This window comes from Lupinus angustifolius, chromosome LG05 (genome assembly GCF_001865875.1).
Source record: "Lupinus angustifolius cultivar Tanjil chromosome LG05, LupAngTanjil_v1.0, whole genome shotgun sequence".
NCBI lineage: Eukaryota > Viridiplantae > Streptophyta > Magnoliopsida > Fabales > Fabaceae > Lupinus > Lupinus angustifolius.
The window spans coordinates 10,502,549-10,530,490 of record NC_032013.1 but is presented as its reverse complement, the minus strand read 5'-3'; the positions used below and the strand labels follow the sequence as shown (position 1 = coordinate 10,530,490).

Here is a 27,942-nt window from a genome sequence, read left to right as displayed (position 1 = left end):
CGTTGGAGGAATCAGATGAAAGCTATCTTTGGCTTTCAAGAAGTGTTTGAGGTAGTTCAACATGGATATCAGGAGATTGAGGAAGGAGCTACTGAAGCTCAAAGAGCAATCTACAAGGAAGCCAAGAAGAAAGATTGCAAGGCTCTCTTTCTTTTACATCAATGTGTTGATGGGGCCAACTATGAGAAGATAAATGGTGCTGAAACTGCCAAGCAGGCCTGGGATAGCTTAGAAAAAAGCTATGAAGGAATGGCCAAGATCAAGAAGGTAAAGTTGCAATAGCTCAGAAGGCAATATGAGCTTCTGCAGATGGAGGAGAGTGATTCTGTGGCAGAGTACATGACCAAGATCCTGACTCTTTCGAATCAAATGAGGTCATGTGGCAAGATGTTGAAAGAAAAGAGTATAGTGGAGAAAGTGTTGAGGACTCTCACTTGCAAATATGATCATATTGTAGTTGCAATTGAGGAGTCTAAAAATCTTGAAGAACTTAAGATTGAAGAGCTACAAGCATCCTTGGAATCTCATGAGTTGAGATTGAAGGAAAGAAATCTAGAGAGAATTGGTGATCAAGCATTGCAAGCCAGATTCACCAAGAAGCCTCATAGCTAGTGGAGCAAGAAAGACAATAACAAGTGGAGGTCAAGTGAGCAAGGACTCTCTGGGAGAAAAACTGAACTCCAGTGGAAATCAGGAAAGGAAGGTGACTCAAAGGGGTCTACCAAAAATGCAGATGGTAGAAGGAAATTTGATAGAAAGAAACTTCAGTGCTACAAGTGCAGGAATTATGGTCATTTTGCTTCTGAATGCAAAATGAATAGATGGACAAGCAATAGAGAAGAGGAAGCTGGTTTGGCTCATAACAACCAAGAATCAGATGAAGAGTATTGTCTGTTGATGGCCACTACAAGAAAGGATCAAGTAAGTGAGGATAAAGCTGAGTTTTGGTATCTTGACATAGGGTGTTTCAACCATATGTCAGGAAGAAGAGATTGGTTTGCAACTCTGGATGAATCTACCAAAAGTAGAGTCAATTTTGCAGACCAAAGCTCAGTAACTGCAGAAGGTGTTGGGCAAGTTGTGATTCAGAGACAAGATGGCAAACTATCGTACATTTCCAATGTACTTTATGTATCAAAGATAAAGCATAATTTGCTTTGTCTTGGTCAATTGTTGGAGAAAGGGTATGAGATGGTGATGAAGGATGGCCTACTAACTGTCTTTGATAAGAAGGCTCAGAAAGTCTTGAAAGCCCATCTATCTTCTAACAGAACATTCAAGGTTCAAATTCAGATTGGTGACCAGTAGAGCCTATGCATTGTAAAAACTGAATCATCCTTCTCTTCCATTGATAATAGTAATACACAAGTATTCACTGCACTCTCTTTATTCCATTTCATTCCTTCTTCTTCTTAATCCAACAATATAATTATTATTCCTAGTCTTGATGGGCAAGAGACTGTTTATTGCATTCTCATTCCTATTATTTGGAATTGATTATATAATTTTTACATGTTAGATATTCTAATTTAAATCCATTTTTGTTTGGTGCAAAATGAAAAAAACAAAAGCAAGTCACAAAAGAATGAAGTACTACTCACCAAAAGTTGTAATTTTATGTTATTTGATATGGAAAAGAGATGTATTAAATAATCAAGAGTCAACTAAAAAGAGAAGAAGATAAAATTAACCCAAGACATGAATTGTTGTGCATAAAATAAAGAAGGTAGAAAATGTGGAAGGAAGCCATTACATACTATTACTAATAAAATTCTAAATTCTATTATTCAGATGGCACTTAAAAATTGCATATCATCACTTTTATTGTTTTTGTATCATTATATTTTTGAGTAACCTATCTCAACCTATTTTTAACCATTATATTGTTCTAGTTAATAATAAAAGAGTTTAATATATGTGCACTGACAGTGTAGAGTTTTTTACATTATCATTTCATCATCCACCATTGATTTGTAATATTTTTGTTTGAAAGTCAATGATAATTAATATATGAATGACGACGATTTATTGACAGTGTAAAAAACACTTACATTGTCAGTGTATACATATTAAATCCATAATAAAAACCAAAACCAACATATTTATATTATGCCATAAATGCAGAGTAAATGAGTTATTACCATAAAATGGAGAAAGTAATTTGCGAAGATAAAATCATAAAATGGTAATGAACTATAATTTAAACAAAATTGTCAAGGCTAAAATTGACATACTTAAATTATGTCTATAAAATTATGTGTACATTTATAATAATTTGGATTTCTATAGCAATATAGATAAATTGTGAGATTATAATACTAAATTAAAAAAAAAAATCTAATTCATAAAATATTAAGATGTTATCTATTTATTTATAAGATTTTTCTTCATAAATTAAGCGTTTTATTCAAACAAACTTAGTTTGTAAAGAAAACATGTTTATAAATAAAGAATAAGCACACAAAAAAACAATCCTAACCAAATGTCCATATATAACAAATGCAATTTTCATTTTTTAATGCGCAGAAAAAAACTTGATTTATTTTTGTAAATTTATCTAAAAATAAATATGATGTTTCTTTTCCTTCTTCCTTCATCAATCTATTAAGTTTATGAATGTTTATTTTATCTTAGAAACAAGTTATGTTTAAAATGAGATTAAAATGTTATTCAAAAATATTTAAATATTAATTGTTATTAAATTATTCATAAATTTTGAAATACCTATAAGTAAGATTAAAATAACATGTTTTATGGGTATTTTATCTTTTGACAAACAATTTATCAATTAATATTAATCCTTATTAATTTCTTAGATAAAATATTCCTTTTTAATTTGAATAATTATATCAATTATAATGTTTATAATAAATTATATTGTTAATAATATCACACTAACTTTTGCTGTTGGAATTTTTTATTATTTTATTTCTAACTATATAAAATATATCATTCCCACAACACCATTACTCTTTACACACATTTATAATCATTATATTTCATTATCAATATTATAATTATCATATTATTCTTTTTATTATAGTTCTATATTACACACACATATAATAATGTGTGTATGGACAAGTCGTAACAAAAACTCCAACACCTTGAAAAACCATTGACTAGAACAAGGAACAAGAAGGCAAAAAAAGTCATTCGACAAGTCATTACGACCCTAATGAAAATCAACTCAAAGGAAGAGTAGTTACTACCACGAACCATGATCGTGGACCACGCAACGACCATGTTGTGAATCTAGACCATGAAACACAACCATGAACTAAGGCATGACATGGTTATGTTTCTCCTAGTTTGTATGGGAGTTTGGAAGTTATGAATTAATCACTTGACTTGACTTTTGACTTTTCAGTTTTAGGAGTTATAATATTAAAACCATGTATTAAGTTGGTATAATAAGTTATAAGTTTCACTTCAACCTCATTAGATAAGTTATGAGGATGCCTTTTCACATAATTGTAGCAACCTTTATAATGTAATCTTATGATTCTTAAAAGACAACTAAGAATTCATCTTCAAACTAAACTTTAGAATATTTCGAGTTTGTGAGGCTACTCACTTATGTTTTAAGTGAATCAACTAAGAGTTTATTAATGTTTAATGCATATTATGGCTTCTAACTCAACTTATCATTTTCTTTGGGTGTGTCATCATTCACTTTTAATTAATCATTACCTTCTTTCTCTTCATTCCTTTCCTTTTTTCTACTTATATTTTATGAGTTTATTATGTTATTCTTTTTATGTTGGATTTGTATGTTTATTTTCCATTATTATGGGTGTTATCTTCTCTTGAATGATCTATTTAAGGTCCTCTTAGGAGGACATTGTCATATAAACATCTTTTATTTTCTGAAAAAATAATGATATATTGACCATATAAAAACTATACATTTATTATGCATAAACATTAAATTCATAGTTTTCACTCTCTTTTAAAAGAAATATGAGATCCTTCAATACTCTCTCTTATCTATATATATTATTTATGAGATTTTCAACCCATCTATCAAAAACCACTTCCTTTTAAGCAATTGATACATCTTAACATATATGTCTAATATAACAATCACCACTCATTTATTTCAGCATTTCATACAATAATACATTTACTTCTCTCATATTTACTATAATACATTTACTTCACCTTAAAATAAGAGATCCCTCAATACCCCTCACATCAATATATAATCTTATATTTTATATTGAATGCCCAACTCAATATTACAAAAAAAAACTAAATTTTATTAAGAAACTAATACATTTTTTTAACACAAATGTCTAATATGTACATCTACCAAACGCCCCTCATTTTTTTTTGCTTGCTTTCCACAACATCTATATTATAGCATACACAAATATATATCATATCCTTGGTAGTTGATATTCTAAGTTCTCCTCATAGGAAAAGATATGACATTTTTCCAAGGTTGTTCCCATTTACTGTCTGACTCAGACTAATCATATTTAGAGACAGATGATCTCGATTTCCTATTCACATAGGATGATGATTATGATAATGTTGTCACCTTCTAAAGCTGCCAGGATTTGAAGGAACCTTAGATTGATGATTTAAATCTTCATCAGGAAGCTTAACAACAGTGTAGGAACCTGCCCCACAAAGAGCACCAAGAATAGGAGCAATGAGATAAATCCAAATGGCTTTGTAGTTGTTTGTGGCAATTGCTGGGCCAAGTGTCCTTACTGGGTTCATTGACCCTCCTGTTGATGGCCTGTTATTATTATATGAAATCAAATGTTTAGGTACTTTTCACATTATATCTACTTTATTGGGAGGATTCATAAGAGATTGGAGTCAACTCTTCTTTCTTTTTCACTCCTTGTCATGGCATTTTTTTTTTCTTCCTTAAACAAGTAGTTTTTTTTCCAATCTTAATTAGTTGAGTGGGTTCTATATATTAAATAAGGTTAAATATTTTTTTTGTTATAGTAATGCATACAAATATGTGATTAGTATCTATAAGTTTTCCTGGGCTCTTTTGATTTATGTGAAGTTTAAGATTTTAACAAAGGTCTATACCTCCAAAATATATGGTTAAGTGATGATGTGGAAAACACATATATCCTTCACATGAATTTTTTGGACAAAAATACATAGAAAATTTACGTAATATATATATATATATATATATATATATAATATGGAAAAAGTTAAAACATTTTTTTTACAAGTTTAAATGAAATTAATAATATTAAAACCTACTAATTCTTATAATAGAAAATATTGTTATAGTTACTTTATATCTTTTTTTGTTCATATTTTTATTTTAAAAATTCCATGTGAATGACAAGTGTTGTTGATTGGTGTGGTTGGTTGCCACGTAACGACATGATCACTTAACCACTAACTTTTAATGGAGATATGAATGCCAAAATCTTAAAATTTACAAGGATCAAAATATATCAATAAAACAACTTACAAAAACTAATCACCAAATTAAAAATATTTACATGACCAAAAACTTATTTAAACGAATTAAAAATTAACCATACAATAATGACCTTCCTCTCTTCTTCTTGGTAATTGATTCTCATATACTAAAACTAATTATGTTACTCCAACGAAGAGAATGATTTAACAACATTACTTAATTTTCACACGGTAAAATTATGTATTATTATAATCATAAATTTAAATAAAAAATTATTAGTCCATTTTTAGTTTAAACATGTGATTAAAATAGTCCCCCACAAGATTAAATTACATACATAAAATTAGTTATTGTCATTTAAATTATATAAAATCTGTACTTTCTAAATTTATGAACATATAACGAAAAATATATTTTTCACCAACCTATAAATAAGCATAAGGAATGTTTTTTTTTCTTTTCATTTCCTTTTTTTGGAAAAACCCCAAAGCAATAATTGTTTATAGTATAATAATAGTTGTAGATTATTTGATTAATGTGAATAGTGACATACCCAGCTATGAGTATATTCAGCATTACAGTGGCCCCCACCGCTATTCCAGCAAGTTCTCCAACCTGCACTCCAATAAATCATTCAATATCTTCTTCACAAATTTATACAAAAATCATTAATATTTTAAATTGCGGTTACATTCATATTACATTTACGACAATATCATTATAGAAACTCTCGAAATGACGAAATGTCTCAATATATGGTTGTGGAGTATAATTTAAAATATTAATTATCGGATAAGATACTCACAGCTCTAGTGTCGGTAGCAACTGCAGTGACAACAAACATGAGATTGAAAGTGATGATGAATTCTAAGGCAAAAGCTTGACCATATCCTACTATAGGAACAGTGACTCCACCATTCATGAAGGGATGATATATCCCTTTCAATGCAAATGCTGCACATATAGATGCCAATACTTGTGCACCAATATATGTAGGTACCTACAATATTAATCCATAAATAAATATTATTTCAAATCTACCTTACTTTATTAAGCAAAACAGTAATTATTAGGAAAATTATCATCTTTGTTGCTTTTTATCACACCCTTTTACAACAAATTATGGGATAAATGGTATAGGACAATAATCAATGGTATAAGACAGTTAGCAATAATATATATTTTAATGCATATCAAGTGAAATATCATGTTATTGATTTGAAATTAATAATCTTCCACCATGTAATATTTTCACTCTTTTTATCACACATGGTTATCTTATAATTGTTGATCATATGAATTGTTTTTTTTTATAATAAAAATTTTCCTTTTGAAACAACAATGTTAGAAAACAATAATTATTGAGCATGTGTAAAAAGGGGTGTCATGAAAAGGTAACATGGAAATATTATTAATCAACTTCGATGTAGCAATTTTTTTTATGAAAACCAAATTTTGACAACTTTCTTTTTTAGAGAAAGAAAGACAGTTATTAAGTTTATTCAAGTATCAACTTCCTACGTCAACTTTCTTTTTTAGTTCAAGACATGCTATATTATTTATCATTCTCCACTTTTCTTATATTCTGATAACAATAAAACCCTTGGAGCTATGTGAAAGTGGTGTGATCCAACACATAATTTATCTTTCTTATTGTGACATAAAGTTATTAAGATTTGATGCAAATATTATTATTGTTTTGAGTAGTAAACAACCACATATATATATATATATAGAGAGAGAGAGAGAGGTATGTAAATTAAAATGAAGGTAAAAGGTTAAAGTGTTACATTCTTCCAAGGAAAGTGCTTCAATGCAGCAAAGGAAATGGTGACAGCAGGGTTAAGATGAGCACCAGATATGTGACCAGTGGAGAGGATTATGACCATAACACCAAGACCTGTTGTTGCAGCACAACCAATCAGTGTCTCTGACCCATTTGTCTTTTGATTCACTATAGCTGCTGCTGTTCCAACAAACATCAGAATGAATGTTCCTATAAACTCAGCTCCTACCTGCATTGTATTTTTTGCATCAACCCAATAACATTTACATGTTAACCAAAAATGGGTTTTCTTTGTTTTTCATTTTCATCTTACAAAAACTTGTCTTTTGATTCTTCATTTTGGTAGGAAAATAACAAGGTTAGGTTAGTAATGTGTATATTATTGTTATACAAAATAGTGCTTTGATTCTTCATTTGCTAGAAAAATAAGCTTAGCTTAATTACAATGGAATAATGGTATACTTATAATAAAGAATATTTTCATAACTAGAGTAGAACATGCAGGTGTCTCTACTCTTTTTTTTATCTTTGGTGGTAATAGGTGGAGAGAGAGAAACACATAAATAAATGTGTTAAAGTATAAGAGTACGATGTAGATGTTAAAATCAGTTCTATAGATAAGTGAACTCTTATAATGTTAGTATTCTATGTTAGAAATATTATGATATCATTTAATAATAAGTCGAAAATATTATGATGTCGTCTGATTCGGAATATGGTCGATTTTGTATTACAATACCTTTCTTGCAAGAGGGACAGGAGGGGGAGGCAAAGAGCAAGAGACTTTAGGTAAAGCACCATCTTCTAAGTCCAAGTCTTCAACACTAAAACATTTGCAACTTTTGAGTAGGGATTTCTTAACAATTTTTGTATTATTATTATTATTTCTTTCAGACTTGAACCCACCAAAAAGAGGAGCACCAGGAGTACCTGGTGTGGCAGGTGTTGAAGGGATTTCCTCATTGTCTTGCATCTCCTTCAAAATCAAAGAAAAAATAGTGAAGAATGAAGAAAAAAAGGGTATTGAGATTGATATTAGAATTATTGTTTGTGACTTTGTTAGTGGTTTGTAAGAGTGGTTAAACTATGAGGTATATATAGGACTAAAGGAGTGTGTGTAGTTGACTTAGAGAATCCCAATGGAAGGGAGAGAAAATGAAATTAGTGGTTGAAATGAAATTTCATTGCAATATTGAAAAAGAAAAGAAAATATGAGAGGTTGTCGTGTCTTTGGAAGTGGATAGTGGGACCCTATAGGGAGCCTTGGATATGGAACTTTCCCATGGAAAGAGGTTTTAGACTTTACATATAGAACAAATCTCAAATCATGTCTTATATCAATTATAATGAAATAAAAATAAGAAATATTTAATTTTTTTTAATTAATATGACATAGTTTTATTAGTGTGAGACAAAATTTAAGATATGATTTAGGATATCAAATTTTTATTCATTATGCCTTTTCCACATCTACCATTAATGTTGTACCCTTCATTTTTATTATATAAAAATTAGCCATGGTTTTCAGACATCTATTTTATAATTATTGATTGAAAAACTCTTAGTTAGAAAGTAGAAATAATAGATGATGAATGTTTATAAATTATACGTGGAAAGAAAGTGATATAAGAATATTATTACTTTTTTATTCTCTTTCCTTTTCTTCTTGACCATCCTTTTTCTTTGAGCCTTCCTTGGCTTGGGTAAGAGGGTCATACCTGAATCATTGAATTTATGTTCTCTGATATATTTATTTGATATACATTTTGAGAGAATTTTGGTATGATGACATTCTTTAACTAAATCTTGAATTCCTTTTGGGACCTTCGTTTTCTCTATGATAGGGATAAGTAAAAACGATTTGTGATTTGGTGTATTGAGGACCATAACCGTTCCTTATGTATTAACTTATAGGATTCTCATTATCCCCTATAGGCAACCGTCTGAGTATCCACTCATTAAGCCCATATCCGTTATAAGTTTTAGAAGTTTTTTAGGTTGTCATTAATTAGATCATTTATTTTGTAACCTAAAATAAATAATTGATATAATTGTATTAAATATATGATGTTCACCTTAATTAGAAATTATGAATTCCTAAGAAATATGTCTTAAGTATTTAAACCTAAGCCATTATAAGTTAGGCAATTAACTTGTCACTATATTACATGAACACAAATTAAAACTAGATTTAAAGCCTTTGGAAGACAAATCATAAGGCTATTTCATGAATATCATTAAGAATGTATCTTTGGAAGATAAATCTTTATCACTTTCATCAAAGAATTCAAGTCTTCTCTAGCAAAACATTCTTGGATCCATATCCGGAAAGAAACATCAATCTTTGTAAATCTACAAAAAATATTGTTCATTATTATATGATCAAAAGTCATTCATAAGTGACTATTACCATCCACTTAACAATTTATGGATGAATCACTTATGGCCAAATCAATGAAAATTGTAGAGGTTGCCAATATTTTCGATGAACATCATATTAGAAAGGCTATCGGTAAACGAGTAAAGATCCTCTCCATAGTAATACAAAAATAAAGAAAATAATAATATGATAAGACATTTTTATCCTTTTATATTTAATGGAATAACACTTTTGTCGAAGAAAACTTATATAAAATCAAATATTTGTCTCTTTATTAATGAAAATGATTATTGTTCTAGGTAAAGGCTAACTTACTAAGCACAATCAAATGAAAGCTCTATCATCTAATGAAATTAAGACTTATTTGTTGTTGATAATGAAATCAAAGCCCCATAACTAGGTTTGAACTAAGTTGTTCGAAAAGTGCTGTAGTTTTAAGTAAGAGTATTATGGTTAAGTATGTTATGTTAAAAAAAATTGGTTTTAGGATTTAAATATTTGATAGACGTATTTAATATTATATGCCAAGTTTGTTCAGTGCTGACTTCATTTTTTGTGATAAACTAAATGGGATATTAATTAAGTTAACTGCAAGAAAAAATTCATAAACATAGTTTTACTATCACCCCCATTTTAAGAGATAATTTTGCTGGGGAATTATCTCTGAGATGGTCCAATAATTGATGTTTATTCTTGGATGTTCAAAATCCATTTATTATTGAATATTTTCAAATCTTGGTGTATCAAAATTTAGTGAGGTGGGGTATATAATAAGGACATAAGTTAATACTTGAAAAGGAAATATTTATTTCTCCATATAAGATTGTGCTTTAAATCCCCAATCCTTTTTGTTCTTTGGTCCAGAATTCCCAAAGATTCCAAAGTGAATTAACCCCTTCATTCAATGCAATTACAAATAAATATATCAAAATAAGTTAATCGTATCCTAAATAAACCACTTAAAATATATTACAAATTCTAGTATTCTACCACATGTATATATATAATTATAAACATTATATTTATAATATTTCTAAAGCATATTATATATTAAAGAATCAAACATAAATAAATTTGTTTTTTTTTTGCTTAAAAATAGTCTAATCAAACAAATTAAACTATAATGTTATGCTCATTCAATGAATAAATGAGATCAAATTTAAGCTCAAATTTGATATCTATATATATATATTCATAATGTAAAAGTTTTATATATTATTAGACCATCATTTATTATTTATTTTTATTATCCTTGATTCTTTAAAAAATGTAATAAAAAATGGTAAATGGTGTACTGATTATATATAAATTTTTACCCTTAAAACTAATTTTAAATAGTTTGATTTACTGTTGGCCTAAAAAGTGGACTTTTATAAATGAAATGATAGCTATTTTAAACCTTTCAAAAGTGGAACACTTCCCTATGTAAACCCAATCCACATAATCCAATGGCTATTCTCGCTATGGAATAAATTACGCATCAAAAGGAGGAAGGTGCCAACAAATATAATTGCTTGTCAATGAAGGAGAGCTTTAATTTGTTTATTTGAGTTTTAGATGGAAAGAAAATGAAAAAGGAGGCTTAAGATGTATGAAATATATTTATGAAATGATTTTAAAGTCTTTCATTTCCCTTCATTCTTATTCAAAACTTAACTCAGAAGTAATTAATATTATTTGCCACATAAACTAGAATTTTGTATGCTTAACTGTTTGGCCCATTAAACATATTTGTAATGAGTTGCCCCACATCTTATAAATATTACTATGAGATTAACTCTTAGGTGAGGAATGATAATTAAGTAAATCCTTATCTAAATTTATATAATACTTGTAAGACTTGAACCTTTGAGATCATGGGTAAGGTTTATTTATGGTGTAGTTTATTTTCATCGTGATCAATTACTTTTGAGAATGTGTCCATGAATGACTTGTGCAATATAACTTTATTTTCTTTAAAGGGTACAAGTAAAATTTATCTATTTATACAAAAAAAATCTTCTTTTGGAAAAACTAACTCGTATCATTTTAAAGGTGGACAAAAAAAGGAATTCTGATTGCAAAATGCAACTTGGAATATTTGTCTAGGTTGTGTGAATGGGATGTTATCTTAAATTTAATGAGTGATGATCATTGATGCTTAAAAATCTGCTCAATGAACATAAAATTCACGCCATTGATTATCATCCACCTTTGAATAAAATAATTATTCTCCTTAGGTTCACTTATTTAATGAAATCAAAATATATTACTTTATTATAAGATAGGTGACCCAATTTTATAAAATATAGGATAAGTAAGACTAACCTTGATCAGGTCCACTCACTCACTCAATTTGATCATATTATGATCAGGTTCGAACATGGTCAAGTTTCTAAGTTAGAGTTCAAAAATTAGACTTATTAAATATTTAGGGTTGGATAAGAGACAAATAACTCAGTCCAGCTCGACCCAATCTGTCTCATGGTCATTCACTCATCATTTTTTATATGTCTATTCAATTTGTAAAGAATAATGTCATCTATTTGGTAGAAAATATCATTGATTTTCCAATTTTATATTATATATACATATATCAAATTACATGTTCATAATGATAAATAATATTGAGAATACTTTATTTAAAAGAGATAATTATTATATTTAATTAAATCTAGAGTTGGGTTCGAATTCAAAGATTGACCGATCAATATTTAGAGTTGGGTTAACTTCAAATTTAAGATAAGGTTGTAGTTCAAAAAATGACCTAACTAATATTTAAAATTGTAAGAGTAAGTCTTACTAAACCTAATGTGACACATGTTCCCCCGTACCTAAAATTTAAAGCTATGAATATCTAGATTTTAAATCCATATATACTTTGAGTCCTTCCAAAAGGTCATATCTTATTATTCTCGGTTTCTTAAATTTATTACAGAATTTGTTAATATTGTTTATTTAATTATATTAAAAGATTTCATTTTAAAGTTTATCTAAGCCTAAATATACATTGGATTATTATATTGCACCAAATAAGATGCATCAAACATGTATAAAGCTAATGTTGTATTTCATATAGTAATTATAACATGTATAGCTACTAGGTACTAAATTAAGATTACCATAAAATGTTCTATGTGAAACATGAAATCATATAGGGGGGTGGAGGAGAAGACCCTAAAAGTGTCTTCAAGGAAGCTATGACAATAAGTAAGTGGCACATATTCTATGATTGAACATGTGATTAGTTTTCCTCCCTTAGCTAACTACTTTTGAATTGAAATTATTTTGCGATCCGGAATCAATAGTCTTAGACACATTTATATTATTGATTAAATTTTATTCGATTAAATTTATATGTATATTTATAAAATCAATGATATAGATGTGTTTGGAACTATTGATTTTCAACCACACAAAATTCTCGGATGTAATTATCATAAGAATTGTCTTCATCTCAAAAGTTGACAAATAAAACCAACCTTTTGGATTTAAATAGCACATTAATGGTTGAGAGGCTTCCACAAGAGCTAGTTTTGGATGAACATAGCACAAAGGAAAATGTGATGGAAATCTTGAAAAATAAGGGAAAATGATTACTATTTCATTGTGCAACACTATTGCAAAGGCACAACAAAAGTAGGCAAAGTCACTTCAAAGTTGAAAGGTGGTAATAGAAATAATGAAATTAATTAAAAGGGTCAAAATAAGATGGCATTTTGTATCATTTTGTCTTCCACTTAGTACACTCCACATCATTTAGTCAACTTACTTCATATATAGAATTCTTCTTCCTCAAGTCACATATCATAGGTTGTTTTAATTTGTGCCGTTCCTTTTCTGATCTTATTTTTCTTTTTTCAAGGCTTCAATCATGTACTCACTTTACTTTACCTGAATTATATTTTATGTGAAGCAAAACTTATGTTAACATTTTATGATTATCATACACTTTTTGACCTCAACAAAAATAATGTTAAAACTCAGACTATTCAGTGGATTAGAGTATTAGATTAGGGTGTAAATCACTTGTCTCCAACGGTGTATCATTTTTTGTCTCAAACAAATTATATATTGATATGTGAATAAAAGAAAAAATTTAAAAACAAAAAATAATAAAAAGTACCTTTCTGATTAGCTTGTGATAGGGAATGAGACAATGTCCAGATAGATGATCTTTGTCTCATGTTAACAGTTCACTGATTGAATCATTTATCTTGATTTACATTAAAAATTCATAATATCAAATAATATTATTTAATAACTTTATATTATTAATTAAAAAATTATTATCATCATCATACAAATATTTAATTAAACAAAGAAATTGGAAGGTCTTCCTTCAAAAAAAATATCACAACTAAGTTGAAACAAAATGGCATGCATAAGTTGGAAAAATCATCAATCATAAAAAATATTCTACATGCTACCTAGTATTGCAATACCTTATGAAAAGAGAGAGAATTTGATGATGTAACAAGTACATTATTATAACCCAAAAGTACTTAAATGTGATTCCATTCTACATCTTTGTGCTCCTAATAAAGCTAAACCAGGAAGAAAAACCATTCACATTTCATCATATATGTTAATATGGCCCATATAGAGCACAAATTTTATTTTATCACTTACATTCAGAACCATTCCCTACCAATATATAAATGAGTTTTATAGCATAGGTTACAATACTACTTTTTACACATTTGCACATGAGATGCATAAACATAAAGGAAAAAGGATTGGTTCTGAATACTCAATTCTAATTCCATCATTTTTCTCCCTCAAAAGTTGCACTTCTGGTATCAACTTTTTTCTAAAATATTGATGCACAATGAAGCACATATATTAATATATTAATACGTGTATTGGATGCGATACATATATATAATACGTAGATATATATATTCTTGGAAATGCATGATATGATATGTTTGGGATGTGCATATAAAATATGCATATAAAATTCATATAACATAATAAATATATAATAATAATTATAAATTTTTAAATAAAGAACACATTTCTTAGACATCATTAAATTTAAAATTAAATTCATATTTTCATAAGAAATGTTTACTTAATACCGAAAAATAGGAACATTATCGATCCGTTTAATCGATAATCAACATTATGCACATGCATTTACTATTCATTCTCTATGCAATACATATATTTTGTCTTTTTTCTATCGCTATAAGTCCACTTGGTAGCTTGAATATTGTGTTTGTCTCTTGTATTTAATTGATTGTGTTATGTTTCTCTCTCTTAAAATGCTATGGCATGGTAGTTTGAGTATGAAATATCGGAAAAATATTTTAAGAACATTCGAGCATCTGGAAGTATCAAATTTATAAATTATTTATTTTTTTAAAATAATTTCGACACACTATGAGTACATATCAATAAAGTATCAGTGTTGGATACGTATCATAATACGCGAAGGTTATTGAAGTTTCAATGTTTAAAGGTGATGAGGTATTTTCATTTTAGAACCTCAATTTAGTTTTGGAAATATTATAGGGTTTGCCAAATAAGCCCTTAACAAATTTTTTTTGGCACTGATTAAATTCTTAGAAGATTAAAAACAGTATTAAAGTATAAAATGCTCAATTATTAATACTTGAAATCCTTCAAAAAAATTAATATGGAGATGTATTTTAAATCTTATAAAGACTTATTAAAAACATACAATGATCTATATAACAAAACTACAATATAATTTTTTAGGATCTAAACTATATTTTATTATTCTTCACAAGAGAAATTGTTCTTTAGTATGGAAGTGATTGGTTGAAATCTGAATTTTTCTCTTGTATTTGGGCAAGAGTGACCAGTCTTTAATCATCATTATTAGGTACCTGAAAATGAACTCTCACACTAAGTTAGTATAAGTGTATAGTGTAGAGAGAGAAAATAAAGTGAGAGTGTATAAATGTAAGTAAGTCTCCCTTATATGTGGTTCTCTCTATTTATAGATAGGTAGAGTTTGGTATACTCCAATATATGTGTTTTAATCATGATGAGTTACTTTGTTTTACTTTTGTCTACACTAACAATAAATGTATTAATCATGACGAACTATCATACTTTATCTTTGCTCGGATTATTAATGTTGATTTTTTCTACAACTAGATCGGTCATTCGAGCATCATCAACATCATGTCAGCTAAATGTTATTTACCCGCTAATGGGTGTGATTCTAAGTGGTGGAACCATAATATGAGTCCTAACCCTAGGATTAGAATGGAAAAAAAAGGATAGAAAATAGATTATTTTTGCTTGCTCAATATTTTGCAATGAAACATCATAAGATAGAGTGAATTATTTGACAAAGTCATTCCTAACTTTATATTGCATCTTTGTGCATATTATGAAGTCATCAATGGTTAAGTCACTAATTTTGCAATAATTAGTTATTGTCACTCCAATTTAAAAAATTTGAACCTTTTTCTTTGTTTTTGTTTCCTTTATGTTAGAAAATTGGAAGATTCCAGATAAAGTGAAAGGTAACATGTATTGGAAAAATAAATTAAATAAGAAAAACAATCACAATGGAAGGGGGATAATGTTGATATAGAACTTATAGAAATGGTGTCAATGATTATTACAACAACAATATTTTTTTTAAATGGAGAGAATGATTAAGCCAAGTGCGTTCATAGTGGTTTTGTTGGTAGGCATTTAATTAAACAAAGCTTGGGTTAAGACAGAAAAAAATTATTTAGTTGTATTTTGGTTCGCACTTTTATCAGTTATCACCGAAAAGAAAATAGGTGAATTATCACACAGAAGAAAAAAAAGAAACCTATTGGCTAGCTTTTTGGTCGTCTTACTAATATTGTTGGTTATTAAAATATGGCATATTCTAACCGGCGTTGGTTCAAATGGTAGATGTTTGATTCCCTTTAAGTAAGGTATCGGGTTTGAGTTTTGCGGAAGGAAAAATATCCGCTGGGAGAGTTAGCCCCACGTGGATATTCCCGGTTCGAACATGGTTACCTCTAGTGCGAAGATACTCTGGGAAACCCAAAAAAATATTTACTCATGTGCATCTCTTATGGTAGACTCACATTTTTATTTTTCTTATATTAAATATATATATAAAGTTTTTATAAATTTTTAAATTTGTGCATCTAATAATGATTAGTGTGTCAGTGAATATTTATTTATGTCGGTCAAAGTTGTTCTTTTTAGAATGATGAAGATAGAAAATAAAAGTAGGAGAATGTGTGGAATAATAGTGATACATTGACAAAAAATAATAAAAGAACATGTGAAAATTTCTTGTAGTTATTATTGGGATGTTACAAAATGATAAATTTGGAATATGAAAATTATGTCATAATGGTTACTAAATAGAATTGAATGAAATATATAGGTTCAATTACCTTAATGTCCTTTAGACATATTTTATATTTATATAATAGTAATGACAAAGTTAGAATACAAAAATTAAGAATATTCAATCACCTAAATCATATTTTACATTTATATAATAGTATAAATATTATTTACACTTGTTTCAAGTAACGGGGTTATCTTAAGAAATGTCTTAGAAGATTGTTTAGGGAATACAAAAAAAGAAAATTATCATTAAAAAATTGAGTGGAACATTTCTAATATATGTTGTAGAGCACATGTTAAAAATATTTAAGAAGGTAAATTTATATAAAAATGATTTATTTTTTATTTTGGGATGTGATATATTTTTCTCGTGAATAATCACTATCCTAATGAAAGGAATTAGAAAAACCCTTTAACTAGTACCTTGCTTCAAAGTTCAAACTATAATCAATTAATCATTGCTAAATGCTAATAATGTAAATATTTTTTCTAAAGTTAGAAAAACTGGCTTGCACTTATTATAGATCTAAATTGAAATGATTTATTTTTGTTGGGTTTATTCAAGTGTGAAGTCCCACATTGGATATGCGAGGAGAAGTGAAAGAGTTTATAAAAAGGAAATGCCCATAAAACTAATGCATTAAGGTTTTGGTTCAAGACGTGGTGTCTCACTTGTGACTCTTCAATAACTTTCTACATTTTTTGGATGTAAAACCCAAATCAAACTAACTTCAACTCTATAAGTAGAGTTGCTAGTGATTCTAAATTAAACAGTGGAACCAATAAAATCAAACCAAATTAAAAAAATAGTTTGGTTTAGTTTTATCGAGTTGAGATTCACCCTAATCCCACTAATGAGCTCAATGCTTCAACCATCACTATTTCTAACATGAAACTAGGTCCTCTTCAATATTGAAGGCAATATTGAAAGAGATTGTGACATGTGATATTAAAAATAAGAGTAAATTAAATTGATACTTCTGAGCTTTAGTGAAAAATATAATTACTCCTTTATTTTTTACACCTATAAAAACTCCTCTAATTTATATATACATTACTTTGAATAGTTTTGTATGAGAAATAAGTGTGATATTTTAAATAAAAAATGATGATAAATTAATTAAGTTGAACAAAATATGATATATTATAGAGATAAGTCCAAATAGTATACGATTTAGTACGTTTTCATTATTTTTTGTTCATTAAAATGCGTCAATAATTCTAAGGAGATATTGTTTAAAACACTCTTATATTATAATGAACAAAAAACAATGAAAATGTATTGACTCATATATTATTTGGACTTATTTCGACAATATACCATATTTTGTTTAACTTAATTACATTTATCACATTTTTTGTTTAAAAGATCACACTTATTTCTCATATATAGATAATGAGTATAATGTACCTATATAAATTAGAGGTTTTTGTATGTGTAAAAAATGAAAGGGTGATTTATGTAACTCCACTAAAACTTAGGGGATGTCAATGTAAATTACTCTAAAAAAGAATTTAACAATACATATTTTAATTAAAGTTTTTTTAAATCATTAAACCAATATTTACATCATATTTCAGTATTGAACTATTTAATATTGGAGATGATGACAACTCTTTAAAACAATGAGAAGTGAAGAGCCTCATTTCAGTGTTTGCTCTAATGCTATAGTTTCTTCTTTATGTTATACATTTTCCATCAACTCTCTATTAAGGGTTCAAGATGATGTAATCCAATATTAAAGTGTTGTTGAAGTAAATCTCATGTTTAAAATATGCGACTTTCAATATTAGGTATGATATTCTGTTATTAATTTTAAAAATAAGTTTTGATTTTAAGTAAATGTGGTGTTCTTATGCCATGATTAACCATAATTATTAAAGACTATTGTTACTCATATAACAAATGATTACAAAAAAAAATGATGGTTTAGTCGTGTAAAACTTCACTAGATTTTCAGGATGACTAAAATGTGAAAAACTAGATTTTTGGGAGCAACACTTATTAGGAGGGACAATCACATATTCGACAATGATTAATTCTTTACCCAAAATGTAATGCATACCCTTGATAATACTAAAAGAATATAACAAAGGATTGGATTGTTAGTATCATTGACAAACACAAATGGAACTAAACTAAACCAACTTTTTTGTTTGGTTTGGATTTATATTTTTTTTAAATATAACTAAATTTTTTGCCGTTGTCATAAGCAATCTAAATAGGATTGTTAAGCCCAAATTTAACAACAGTATATACTAAAATCCAATTTTAACAACATTATATACATCATATGAATTGTATATAATAACTAAATATATCATTAGTAATTCATTAAATATACCAATTCAATATGATATTGCCATAAAAAACTTATCCTTTATCCTTGTTTATCCTGTACAACTAATGCATGGTGAGAAAAACTTTTAATACAAAATTAAAATGTTATCATTTTAATTTAAATCGTATATCAACATGCTAATAATTAAGTTTCAAAGTATATAGTTAAAAATCAACTAACAAGTGTGGAACATAAGGTTACAACTTACAATCATGACAAGTACCTTAGTTTGATTCCAATTGTTGCATCTTTTGACCAATATTTTTTCTTAAAAAATAATCAATCCTTAATTAAAACCGATTTAAAACGGTCAATTGATTTTGGTCTAATTTAACATATTTTAATGTAGTTAAAATTGGATTCAATTCCTTGGTTGAAGCCATCATGAATCATACTTCTTTTTGGTCATTAAATTGAGTTTTAATAAAATTGACATAGTCTTGCCATAAAAAACATGCATATTATTCTAGCCAAAACCATACTTAAGTACGATGAGTAGGGGTGTTCAAATCCAGACCGGTTCAAAACAAAAACCGCAGACCGATCCAAAGTAGACCGAAACCGCAAAAACCGAATGTATTTGGATCGTATTGGATTTAGTTTTTAAGGACCGATCTGTCCGGTCCGGTCTTCAGTTTCACGTCTGGGATCCAGACAGATCCAGACCGGACCGATATTATTAAGTTAACTAAAATATATCACATAAACATTAAGCAGTAAGCTAAGCACATCAAAAACGCATATAAACTATCATAACAGTATGAATATTGATGTTTCTAATCTTGCTATTAAAAGAATCAAACTTTTCTTCATTGTTCTGGTTACTACCTTGTTGGTGTTGTAGGCTAAAATTGAAGGAATTTATATGTTTATATCTAAAAAATAGACCGATTCAAACCAGACCGAAATCGCATATAATATTTGGACCGGATTGGATCGGACATCTTAATATAAATGGTCCGGACCGCATACTAATTACGCGTTTGGATCGGATGATTTTTTGTTTAAAAACCGATCCAAATGGACCACGAACACCCCTAACAATGAGACACTAAATTTATAATTAAATCAAGTAAGTTTTTATAATTCTTAGTTTATTCATTTATCGGGCGGGCTCAAACCGACCTTGTTGACCCATCCATTTTTTCAACTCTAGTGTAAACTTTAAGATATCTTAGTCACTCCATAGTTTCTTAAATCTTATTGGAGTATGTGACTACTCATTTTAACAAATTTTGTTAATAAAATTAAACATTTAATCTTTTGGTTTATCTGAACATTCAATAAGATCTTATATTACTTGACCATTTTGGGCTTCTTTCCGCTAGGGCCGAAGCCCATACAATTCTATGTTGAAGGAGTGTGAATCACATTGCATGCAATATTAGTCAAAAGTCAATGACTTTTCCCAATTTTCAATGTACTTTCATGATTCCTAATTCCAACACATTCACTTATTTAGAACCCACAAATCATAATAATCACATGCATCACCCTACACAATTTCACTCCCTCCGTAACTCATTATCAACCAATCATTACCCTACAAAATTATACTACCTAAAATACCCCTACTTAAACTCTGTTTCACTCAACCAATTAAAACAGAGAGGTTCACGTAAAACCCGTGGTGCGCCACCACAGGGGATATTTCAAAATTCATTTCTCATTTTTCAGAGTGAGTGAGAAAGCACTGAAAATCTCTATCACTTTCTCTCTCTCTCTCTCTCTCTCTCTCTCTCTCTCTCTCTCATCACTGTAAGTTCACGTTCTTTCTCTATTTTGATTTTTTTTATTTTGAAAGCTTTATTTCTGAACCTTACAACGATATTGTGATTATTCTGCGTTCAAATTGATGTAATTTGATGTTCGATTTGTTCAATATCGTGATTGTTTTCGTTTTTCGTGTTTGTAATTCGACGTAGGAGCTGCATTATTCTAAATCTTACTTGGTTGTAGAGAGAATGAGATAATTCTTGTGTTTGATTCAGGGTTTTGGTTAATACAGGGCTTGTTTGTATAAGCTTTGCTTTCACACGCAAAAAAGTGATTATTTTGGTAAAACAAAAAAATAACTTTCACTTACATATATGTTTGATTCAGCTTTCACAAAATAGCATAAGCTAAGAAATTAGCTGAATTTTAGCTTCCAAGTTGTAATTTTCAGCTTCTGAAATATCTGTTTTTTTTGTAGAATCACTTTTATAAAAAATCAGAAGCTGCAAACTCTTGCTGTTTCTTTCTGCTTCTACACTTATTGCATGAAGTTGTGGTTGACAGCATGTGCCAATGCAAACTGTTGTTTGCTTTGCACTCAATAGTATTAATTTTTCACTGTTTTCTGGATTCATTTAGGCACAACACGATGAACGAGCATTTCCTAATTTATTATATGCAAGTTTTTGTTTTCATTATTTCTGGGATTGTTTACCTGTCAAATTATACACAACCCTTCTTCCTGAACTGATGTTGTGTTTGTATACAGAACTTCAATGGACTACAGCTCTGAAGAGGACTCAGATATCAGCGAATCTGAGATTGAAGACTATGCACAGAAACCATACGAACAGATAAAGGCTGGGAAGTACAAGGTCAAAAGTCTAAATGGCTCTCTTAGATGTCCTTTCTGTGCTGGAAAGAAGAAACAAGATTACAAATTTAAAGATTTATATCAACATGCATCAGGAGTGGGTAAGGGTTCTGCAAACAGAAGTGCCAAACAAAAGGCAAATCACCTTGCCCTAGCAAAGTATATGGAGATTGACCTAGCCAGTGAAGCAGAGGAAACCCAAGTCCCAGATCATTTGCCCCAAGCTATCAATCAGCCTCTACCGCAAGATGAACTTTATGTCTGGCCCTGGATGGGCATAATTGTTAATGTACAGATTAAATCAGATCATTCTAGCTATTGGTTGAATGAATTTGCTAAATTCAAACCGATAGATGCTCATATCTTATTGAACGAGGGAGATCCGGTTTCTCAATCTGTAATGCACTTTCATAACGACTGGAATGGTTTCATGAATGCCAGTGAATTTGAGAAATTATTTGAAACTTCACACCATGGTAAAAAAGATTGGAATTCAAGAAAGTTGCAGGCAGACTCAAACATTTATGGATGGGTTGCACGTAAAGAGGATTATGAATGCGAAGGACCAATGGGGGAATACCTCCGTGAGAAAGGAAAATTGAGGACAGTTACTGCTATTGTTCAAGAAGCGTCTGAAAGCAGAAACAGTGTTGTGGCAAACCTTGCTATTCAAATTGATGAAACAAATGAAAACCTCAATAAAATGCAGTACAAGTACAATGAAAAGAATATGTCATTGAGTAGGATGCTTGAAGACAAAGACAGACTTCACAGTGCTTTTGTTGAAGGTTTGTCTACTTTCTGATTGTAGCATCTTACCTTGGATGCTTTAATGAATTAATCCTGTGTTTGTAATGAACTATATATGCGTTACTATTCTGAAATATGTTCTTGTACGCTAATGAACACAGAAGAATAGTAACAACAAAAGAATCTGCATGGAAGGTAATACTACAAAATTGTTTTATTTCCATTTCAGAATCAAGGAACATGCAGCGCAGAGCTCGTGATGAGGTGCGGAGGATCTTGGAAGAACAAGAAAATTTGAGCAGTGAATTGGAGGAAAAAAAGCGGAAGCTTGACTCCTGGAGTCGAGATCTGAACAAACGGGAGGTGATAACTGATCAAGAGAGGCAGAAACTTGAAGAGGACAGGAAGAAGGTATTGCATACTACACATTTTTGGCTATTTCTATTTCTCATATTTTAAATGATTTTCTAACCTTAATTTTACTTGCTCATCTAGTCCTTGCAAATTTTTATACCCATTTCCAACCTTGGTCGATTATTTGCATTATTGGTTGCCATTTATTTCAGCTTAGTTTTTAATTTGACCCTATTCACCCCCTTTTAAAAAATCCCCGTTCTATTCGCCTTTCTCCATATGTGAATTGTATTATTGTACCTAAAGTCAACATTGCCAAATTTATAACTTTCATTCACTGAAGATATCAATTTATAGAAGTGGTTTCAGTTTTAATTACATCATTCAGTTAGGTTGATAATTAGTAAAAAGGACTGATATATCCATACAAGTTTTATAAAACATTGAACTCTGTGTTGCCTATATTAAATTTTGAAAAAAGTGTTGTTTCATTCCTTAGTAACCCCCAGAAGATGCATTACCAAATATCTAACTTTCTGTCCTTTTCATACTTGAGGTGCCATAGACTCTGAAATTATTAGCATTTATACCGTAAGGATTCTGATATAATCTCTTTGTCCTTCTAGAAAGATTTGAGGAATGAGTCACTCCAGTTGGCTTCAAAGGAGCAAAAGATAGCTGATGAGAATGTCCTAAAGCTTGTTGAAGAGCAAAAGGTTTGATTCTATTTATTGTCTCTGTTATGAAAATTGGAAAGGCATCATAGCATATGTTGTTCACTTTATTGTTGTACACTGTGCATGCCTTCTGCTGACGTGGTTCTCAAAATTTGTAGAGAGAGAAAGAGGAAGCTTTACAGAAGATTATTCAGTTGGAAAAACAGCTAGACGCCAAACAGAAGTTGGAAATGGAAATTGAAGAGTTAAAAGGGAAACTGCAAGTTATGAAGCATCTTGGAGATGAAGATGATGCAGCGGTCCAGAACAAAATGAAAGAAATGAATGATGAGCTGCTAGAAAAACAGGAAAACTTAGAAAGTATGGAGCACATAAACAATACCCTCATTACCAAGGAGCGCCAGAGCAATGATGAACTACAGAAAGCTCGTAAAGAATTGATTGAGGTACAATCTTATTTCCTTTCCAATATAAATTTCTTTTACTATCATTTTTTTCTGTAACATAATTATAAACTTTGTTGGTTTTCTTTTTAATCTAACACTTCATGGACTCTTGAAGATAACCAACTAAAAAGTAACCGCTTTCATATATGCATCTAGTCATGGTAAACTGTAAACATATTGTATGACAATTCTTTTCTGGTTTCTCTAGTGAATCAGAATTTTAACATTCTGTTATTGTGTCAGGAGTAGATTGTGGAGAGTAAAGTTTATCCTTTTTTGTTTCTAATGTTTTAGGGGTTAAACGAATTGCTGAATGGTCCTCGAACTAATATTGGGCTCAAGAGAATGGGAGAGCTTGATAATAAGGTCTTTTTAGATGCCTGCAAGAGAAAATTTCCTCTTGAAGATGCTGGGACAAAGGGTGCAGTGCTTTGTTCTTTGTGGCAGGAGAATGTAAAGAATTCAGCCTGGCATCCATTTAAAGTGGTCAAAGTGGATGATAAACTAAAGGTATACCCTCAGAAAGTACCATCAAAACGTGCTTTGTGTTTATTTCTTAGTTTTGCCTTTCAATTGGTTGGCTTGACATAGTTACTTATATGTGTTGTATTCATATTCATACATTGCTTTATATGCCTTCTTGTCCCTTAAAAAGCAGTGTCTTTGTTAGTACCTGTATTATTGTTGTATTGTTGGTAGAAGCAATGGCAACATTGTTTTTTCCGCGAGATCGTGCCTCACAATCGATGATGGAGTCATAAAAGTGTACGATCCTGCACGATAGATCGCAATTTTAACTACTATGTGTCTGTCTCATTTTAGTGTTTCATCAAGCTAATTTCATTTATGTACACTTCCAAGCTAGTTTCATTAAAAATGATGTTGCATTGTTACAGGAAATTATAAATGAGGAAGACGAGAAGTTGCATGATCTCAAACAGGAATGGGGAGATGAGATATATTCAGCTGTTGTTACAGCCTTGAAAGAATTAAAGGAATACAATGCAAGTGGTGGGTATACTGTTAATGAGCTATGGAACTTCAAGGAAAAAAGGAAGGCTACATTGAAAGAGGTTATCAGTTATATCGTGGAGCATATCAAGCCACTTAAGCGCAGGAGAACATAGTCAAAAGGTAATAATTCAGGAAGTGGTTATAATATTTCATTTTCAAGGTGCAGCATGCTAGGTGCATTGTAATCCCCTTCTTGTTTATATTGGTCTTGGATAGGCTTCTTGCGGATATCCGATAACCAATACCATAATACATATTTCTTGCGGATGATATTGTCTTAGTGAGAGACTTGAGAGAAGAGTTTAATAGGAAGCTACAAATGTGAAGATAGACTTTAGAAGCACATGGATTTCGTATAAGTCGAAGTAAGACTACATACTCTGAGTGTAAATTTAGCAAGAGGCGGACAAACCCTACTACAAATGTAAAGATTAGGGATCATATCATACCACAAGTCACTAGATTTAGATATCTTGAGTCAATCATACAAGATAATGGGGAATGAAGCGGGTTTGGTAAAATGGCAGAATGTTTCAGGTGTCATATGTGATAAAAATGTATCACTCAAACTTAAGGGGAAGTTTTACCAACAACTATAAGACCTGCAATGTTATATGGGGCTAAATGTTGGGAGGAAAAATGTCTAAATGAGAATAGACACCATGTAGCAAAGATGAGAATGTTGTGTTGGATGAGTGAACATACTAGACAGATAGGATTAAAAATGAATGCAATAGGGAGAAAGTTGGAGTAGCTCCTATTGCAGAAAAGATGGTAGAGTCTCGCCTTAGGTGGGTTGGACATGTATGAAAGAAACCAGTAGAAACCCGTGTAAAGAGAGTAGGTCAAAGGAAGGTCATTGAGTTGTCAAGAAAAACCATAAGCGAAACGATTACAAATACTTAGAGATCAGTGATTTGTTAATAACATGATTTAGGATAGAACATTATGGTATCGTCTGATCCATGTAGCCAACCTCACGTAGCAGGATAAAACAAAAATAAGCTTATAGTTTGACATTGATGAGAATTTCTGTTCCCTATGGTGTGACCTGTATGTTTTTCTGTGATGCTATATGTTCTATTCAATCTCTGTATAAATAGGTTTTTGGTATATGCTCATTATGAATAATCTCTGAAGTAGAAGATGGAAATGAAATGATGACTGATCCAATTAATTTTATCAGTTTCTTTAATTTCAGAAATAAAATTTCTTCTAATATACTCATTGAGTCACGGCAACTGTTTCAGTCCAGTTACATATCTTTTGAAATTTGAACAAATGTTATATCCTGTAATTTCAGTGCAAGGCTTCTCAAGGAAGAACTGTGATATCTCAAAATAAAGATGACAAGTATGGCTTGCTGGATTTGCTTGTATGAGGCAATGTGCTACACTTCACTCTCTAAAATAAATGATGTTAAGATATCTTCATTGCTTAGACTCTGGAGATTATGTCATGTGAGCATTTCTTTATCCAAGAACTCAATTTCAGATTTTTCAGACTTTATATCATTGCTGAGACTCATTTTCAGTTAGATCATTGGTTTATTGGTTATTAATTACATATCATCAACTAGGAATTGATCTAGTAATGTAAGGCTCCACTGGATCCCCAAAGTCAAGGGTTCGATTCCTGTGAGTGACACTTTTAGGAGGGACAACTACGAACCCGAAAAAGATTAGTTTTATACCAAAAAAAGTGAGAGGATATCCTTAGTAATATAAAAAAGAAAATCAGATAATATATATTTTATTACATAGTGAATATAACAGGTAATATAAAATATTTCAATAATAAGATGAACATTAAGAAAGGAGAAGTTTCAAAAACTAAATAAGCATATGATAAATATAATCATTAGTTATAAAACACAACAACCTAGTTGATCTAGTGGTTAGTTGTGAGTCTTTGTAGGTTTGGTAGCAGGGGACTATTTTCTATGGAGGTCAACTAGTTTGCAATCAAGTGGGTCCGCACCAGATTGTGGGAGTACATTTGTTGTCCCACCATTTGTGTCACTTCATGTGTTAGGTTATGATTGATTGAAAAATATATATAAGTTAAAATTGAATGTTAAGTATTTTTTTTAACCAATTACATCTTAATATCTCATAACACATGAAGTAACATAATAATGTTGGACAAAAATGTGAATCCCATTTTGTGGAATACCGATACTTCCCACCAGTCTGAGCCAGTTTAAAACGGGTCATTACCGAATGATAAGCCACTTGGATCGGTCAATGACCCAATTTACTGGTTTTCCTATCAGCTTGGTTTCCATAACTACGGTTTTGTTAACCAGTGTAACATTTATTCACTTCTAATAAAAAGCAAAATAATTTGATATGAACTTGTCTCTTTTAACTCTCTAAACCACCAATTAGAGCCTAGGATAAGAATATTTAAAATCAACCCTATTGCATAACTCCTTATGATAGGAAAATGATAGCAATTATGGAAAAGTTTTCATACAAACTTTATGAACAAACACATGCTCACCACTAATGCATTGTCTTAATATTCGTATAAAGAAGATTCACATTATATCCCATACTTTTCTAAAAGGAATGATAGTTAATAAGAAAAAGTTTTTAAAAAACTACACAAATGAGCATATGCTCACCACACATGGAATTTGTTACTTTTGTAATTGCCTATAAGTAGTGCCTATTATCTTATTGCTTAAAGAGATCACCTTATTAGTTAAAGAGGCCATTAGTCATTTTCATTTAAGGAAAATTTCACATTATATTGCAGTTCTTTCCAAAAGGGTTTCTATAAACTCTATGAATAATCAACTATTCATCACATGCATTTTGTGAAGTGTTGTGATTAGGGTGAATAGTGTTTTATTAATACCTTAC

General features: G+C 29.9%; 2 protein-coding genes across 6 annotated transcripts; one reads left to right on the top strand and one right to left on the bottom strand.

The window, feature by feature from the left end:
- Positions 149 to 26,609, top strand: LOC109347747 (factor of DNA methylation 1-like). 4 transcript variants are annotated; one of them, XM_019587784.1, is made up of 8 exons: positions 149 to 163; positions 21,727 to 22,619; positions 22,811 to 22,992; positions 23,562 to 23,651; positions 23,771 to 24,058; positions 24,353 to 24,568; positions 24,955 to 25,192; positions 26,376 to 26,609. In XM_019587784.1, the coding sequence occupies exons 2-7, from the start codon at positions 21,734 to 21,736 to the stop codon at positions 25,183 to 25,185; spliced, it is 1,893 nt and encodes a 630-aa protein (XP_019443329.1). In that variant the 5' UTR covers positions 149 to 163; positions 21,727 to 21,733; the 3' UTR covers positions 25,186 to 25,192; positions 26,376 to 26,609. The 4 variants fall into 4 exon arrangements, with proteins under 4 accessions (XP_019443329.1, XP_019443328.1, XP_019443326.1 ...); XM_019587783.1 differs by lacking the exon at positions 149 to 163 and adding an exon at positions 20,959 to 20,999; XM_019587781.1 differs by lacking the exon at positions 149 to 163 and having other exon boundaries at positions 21,734 to 22,619; positions 24,955 to 25,191; positions 26,374 to 26,609.
- Positions 4,302 to 8,257, bottom strand: LOC109347748 (aquaporin NIP6-1-like). Of its 2 annotated transcripts, XM_019587786.1 has the most exons (6): positions 7,936 to 8,257; positions 7,201 to 7,425; positions 6,216 to 6,410; positions 5,964 to 6,025; positions 4,539 to 4,750; positions 4,302 to 4,412 (listed from the first exon to the last, which is right to left on the bottom strand). In XM_019587786.1, exons 1-5 carry the CDS (start codon positions 8,167 to 8,169, stop codon positions 4,543 to 4,545), a joined length of 924 nt encoding a protein of 307 aa, XP_019443331.1. In that variant the 5' UTR covers positions 8,170 to 8,257; the 3' UTR covers positions 4,302 to 4,412; positions 4,539 to 4,542. The 2 variants fall into 2 exon arrangements, with proteins under 2 accessions (XP_019443331.1, XP_019443330.1); XM_019587785.1 differs by lacking the exon at positions 4,302 to 4,412 and having other exon boundaries at positions 4,419 to 4,750.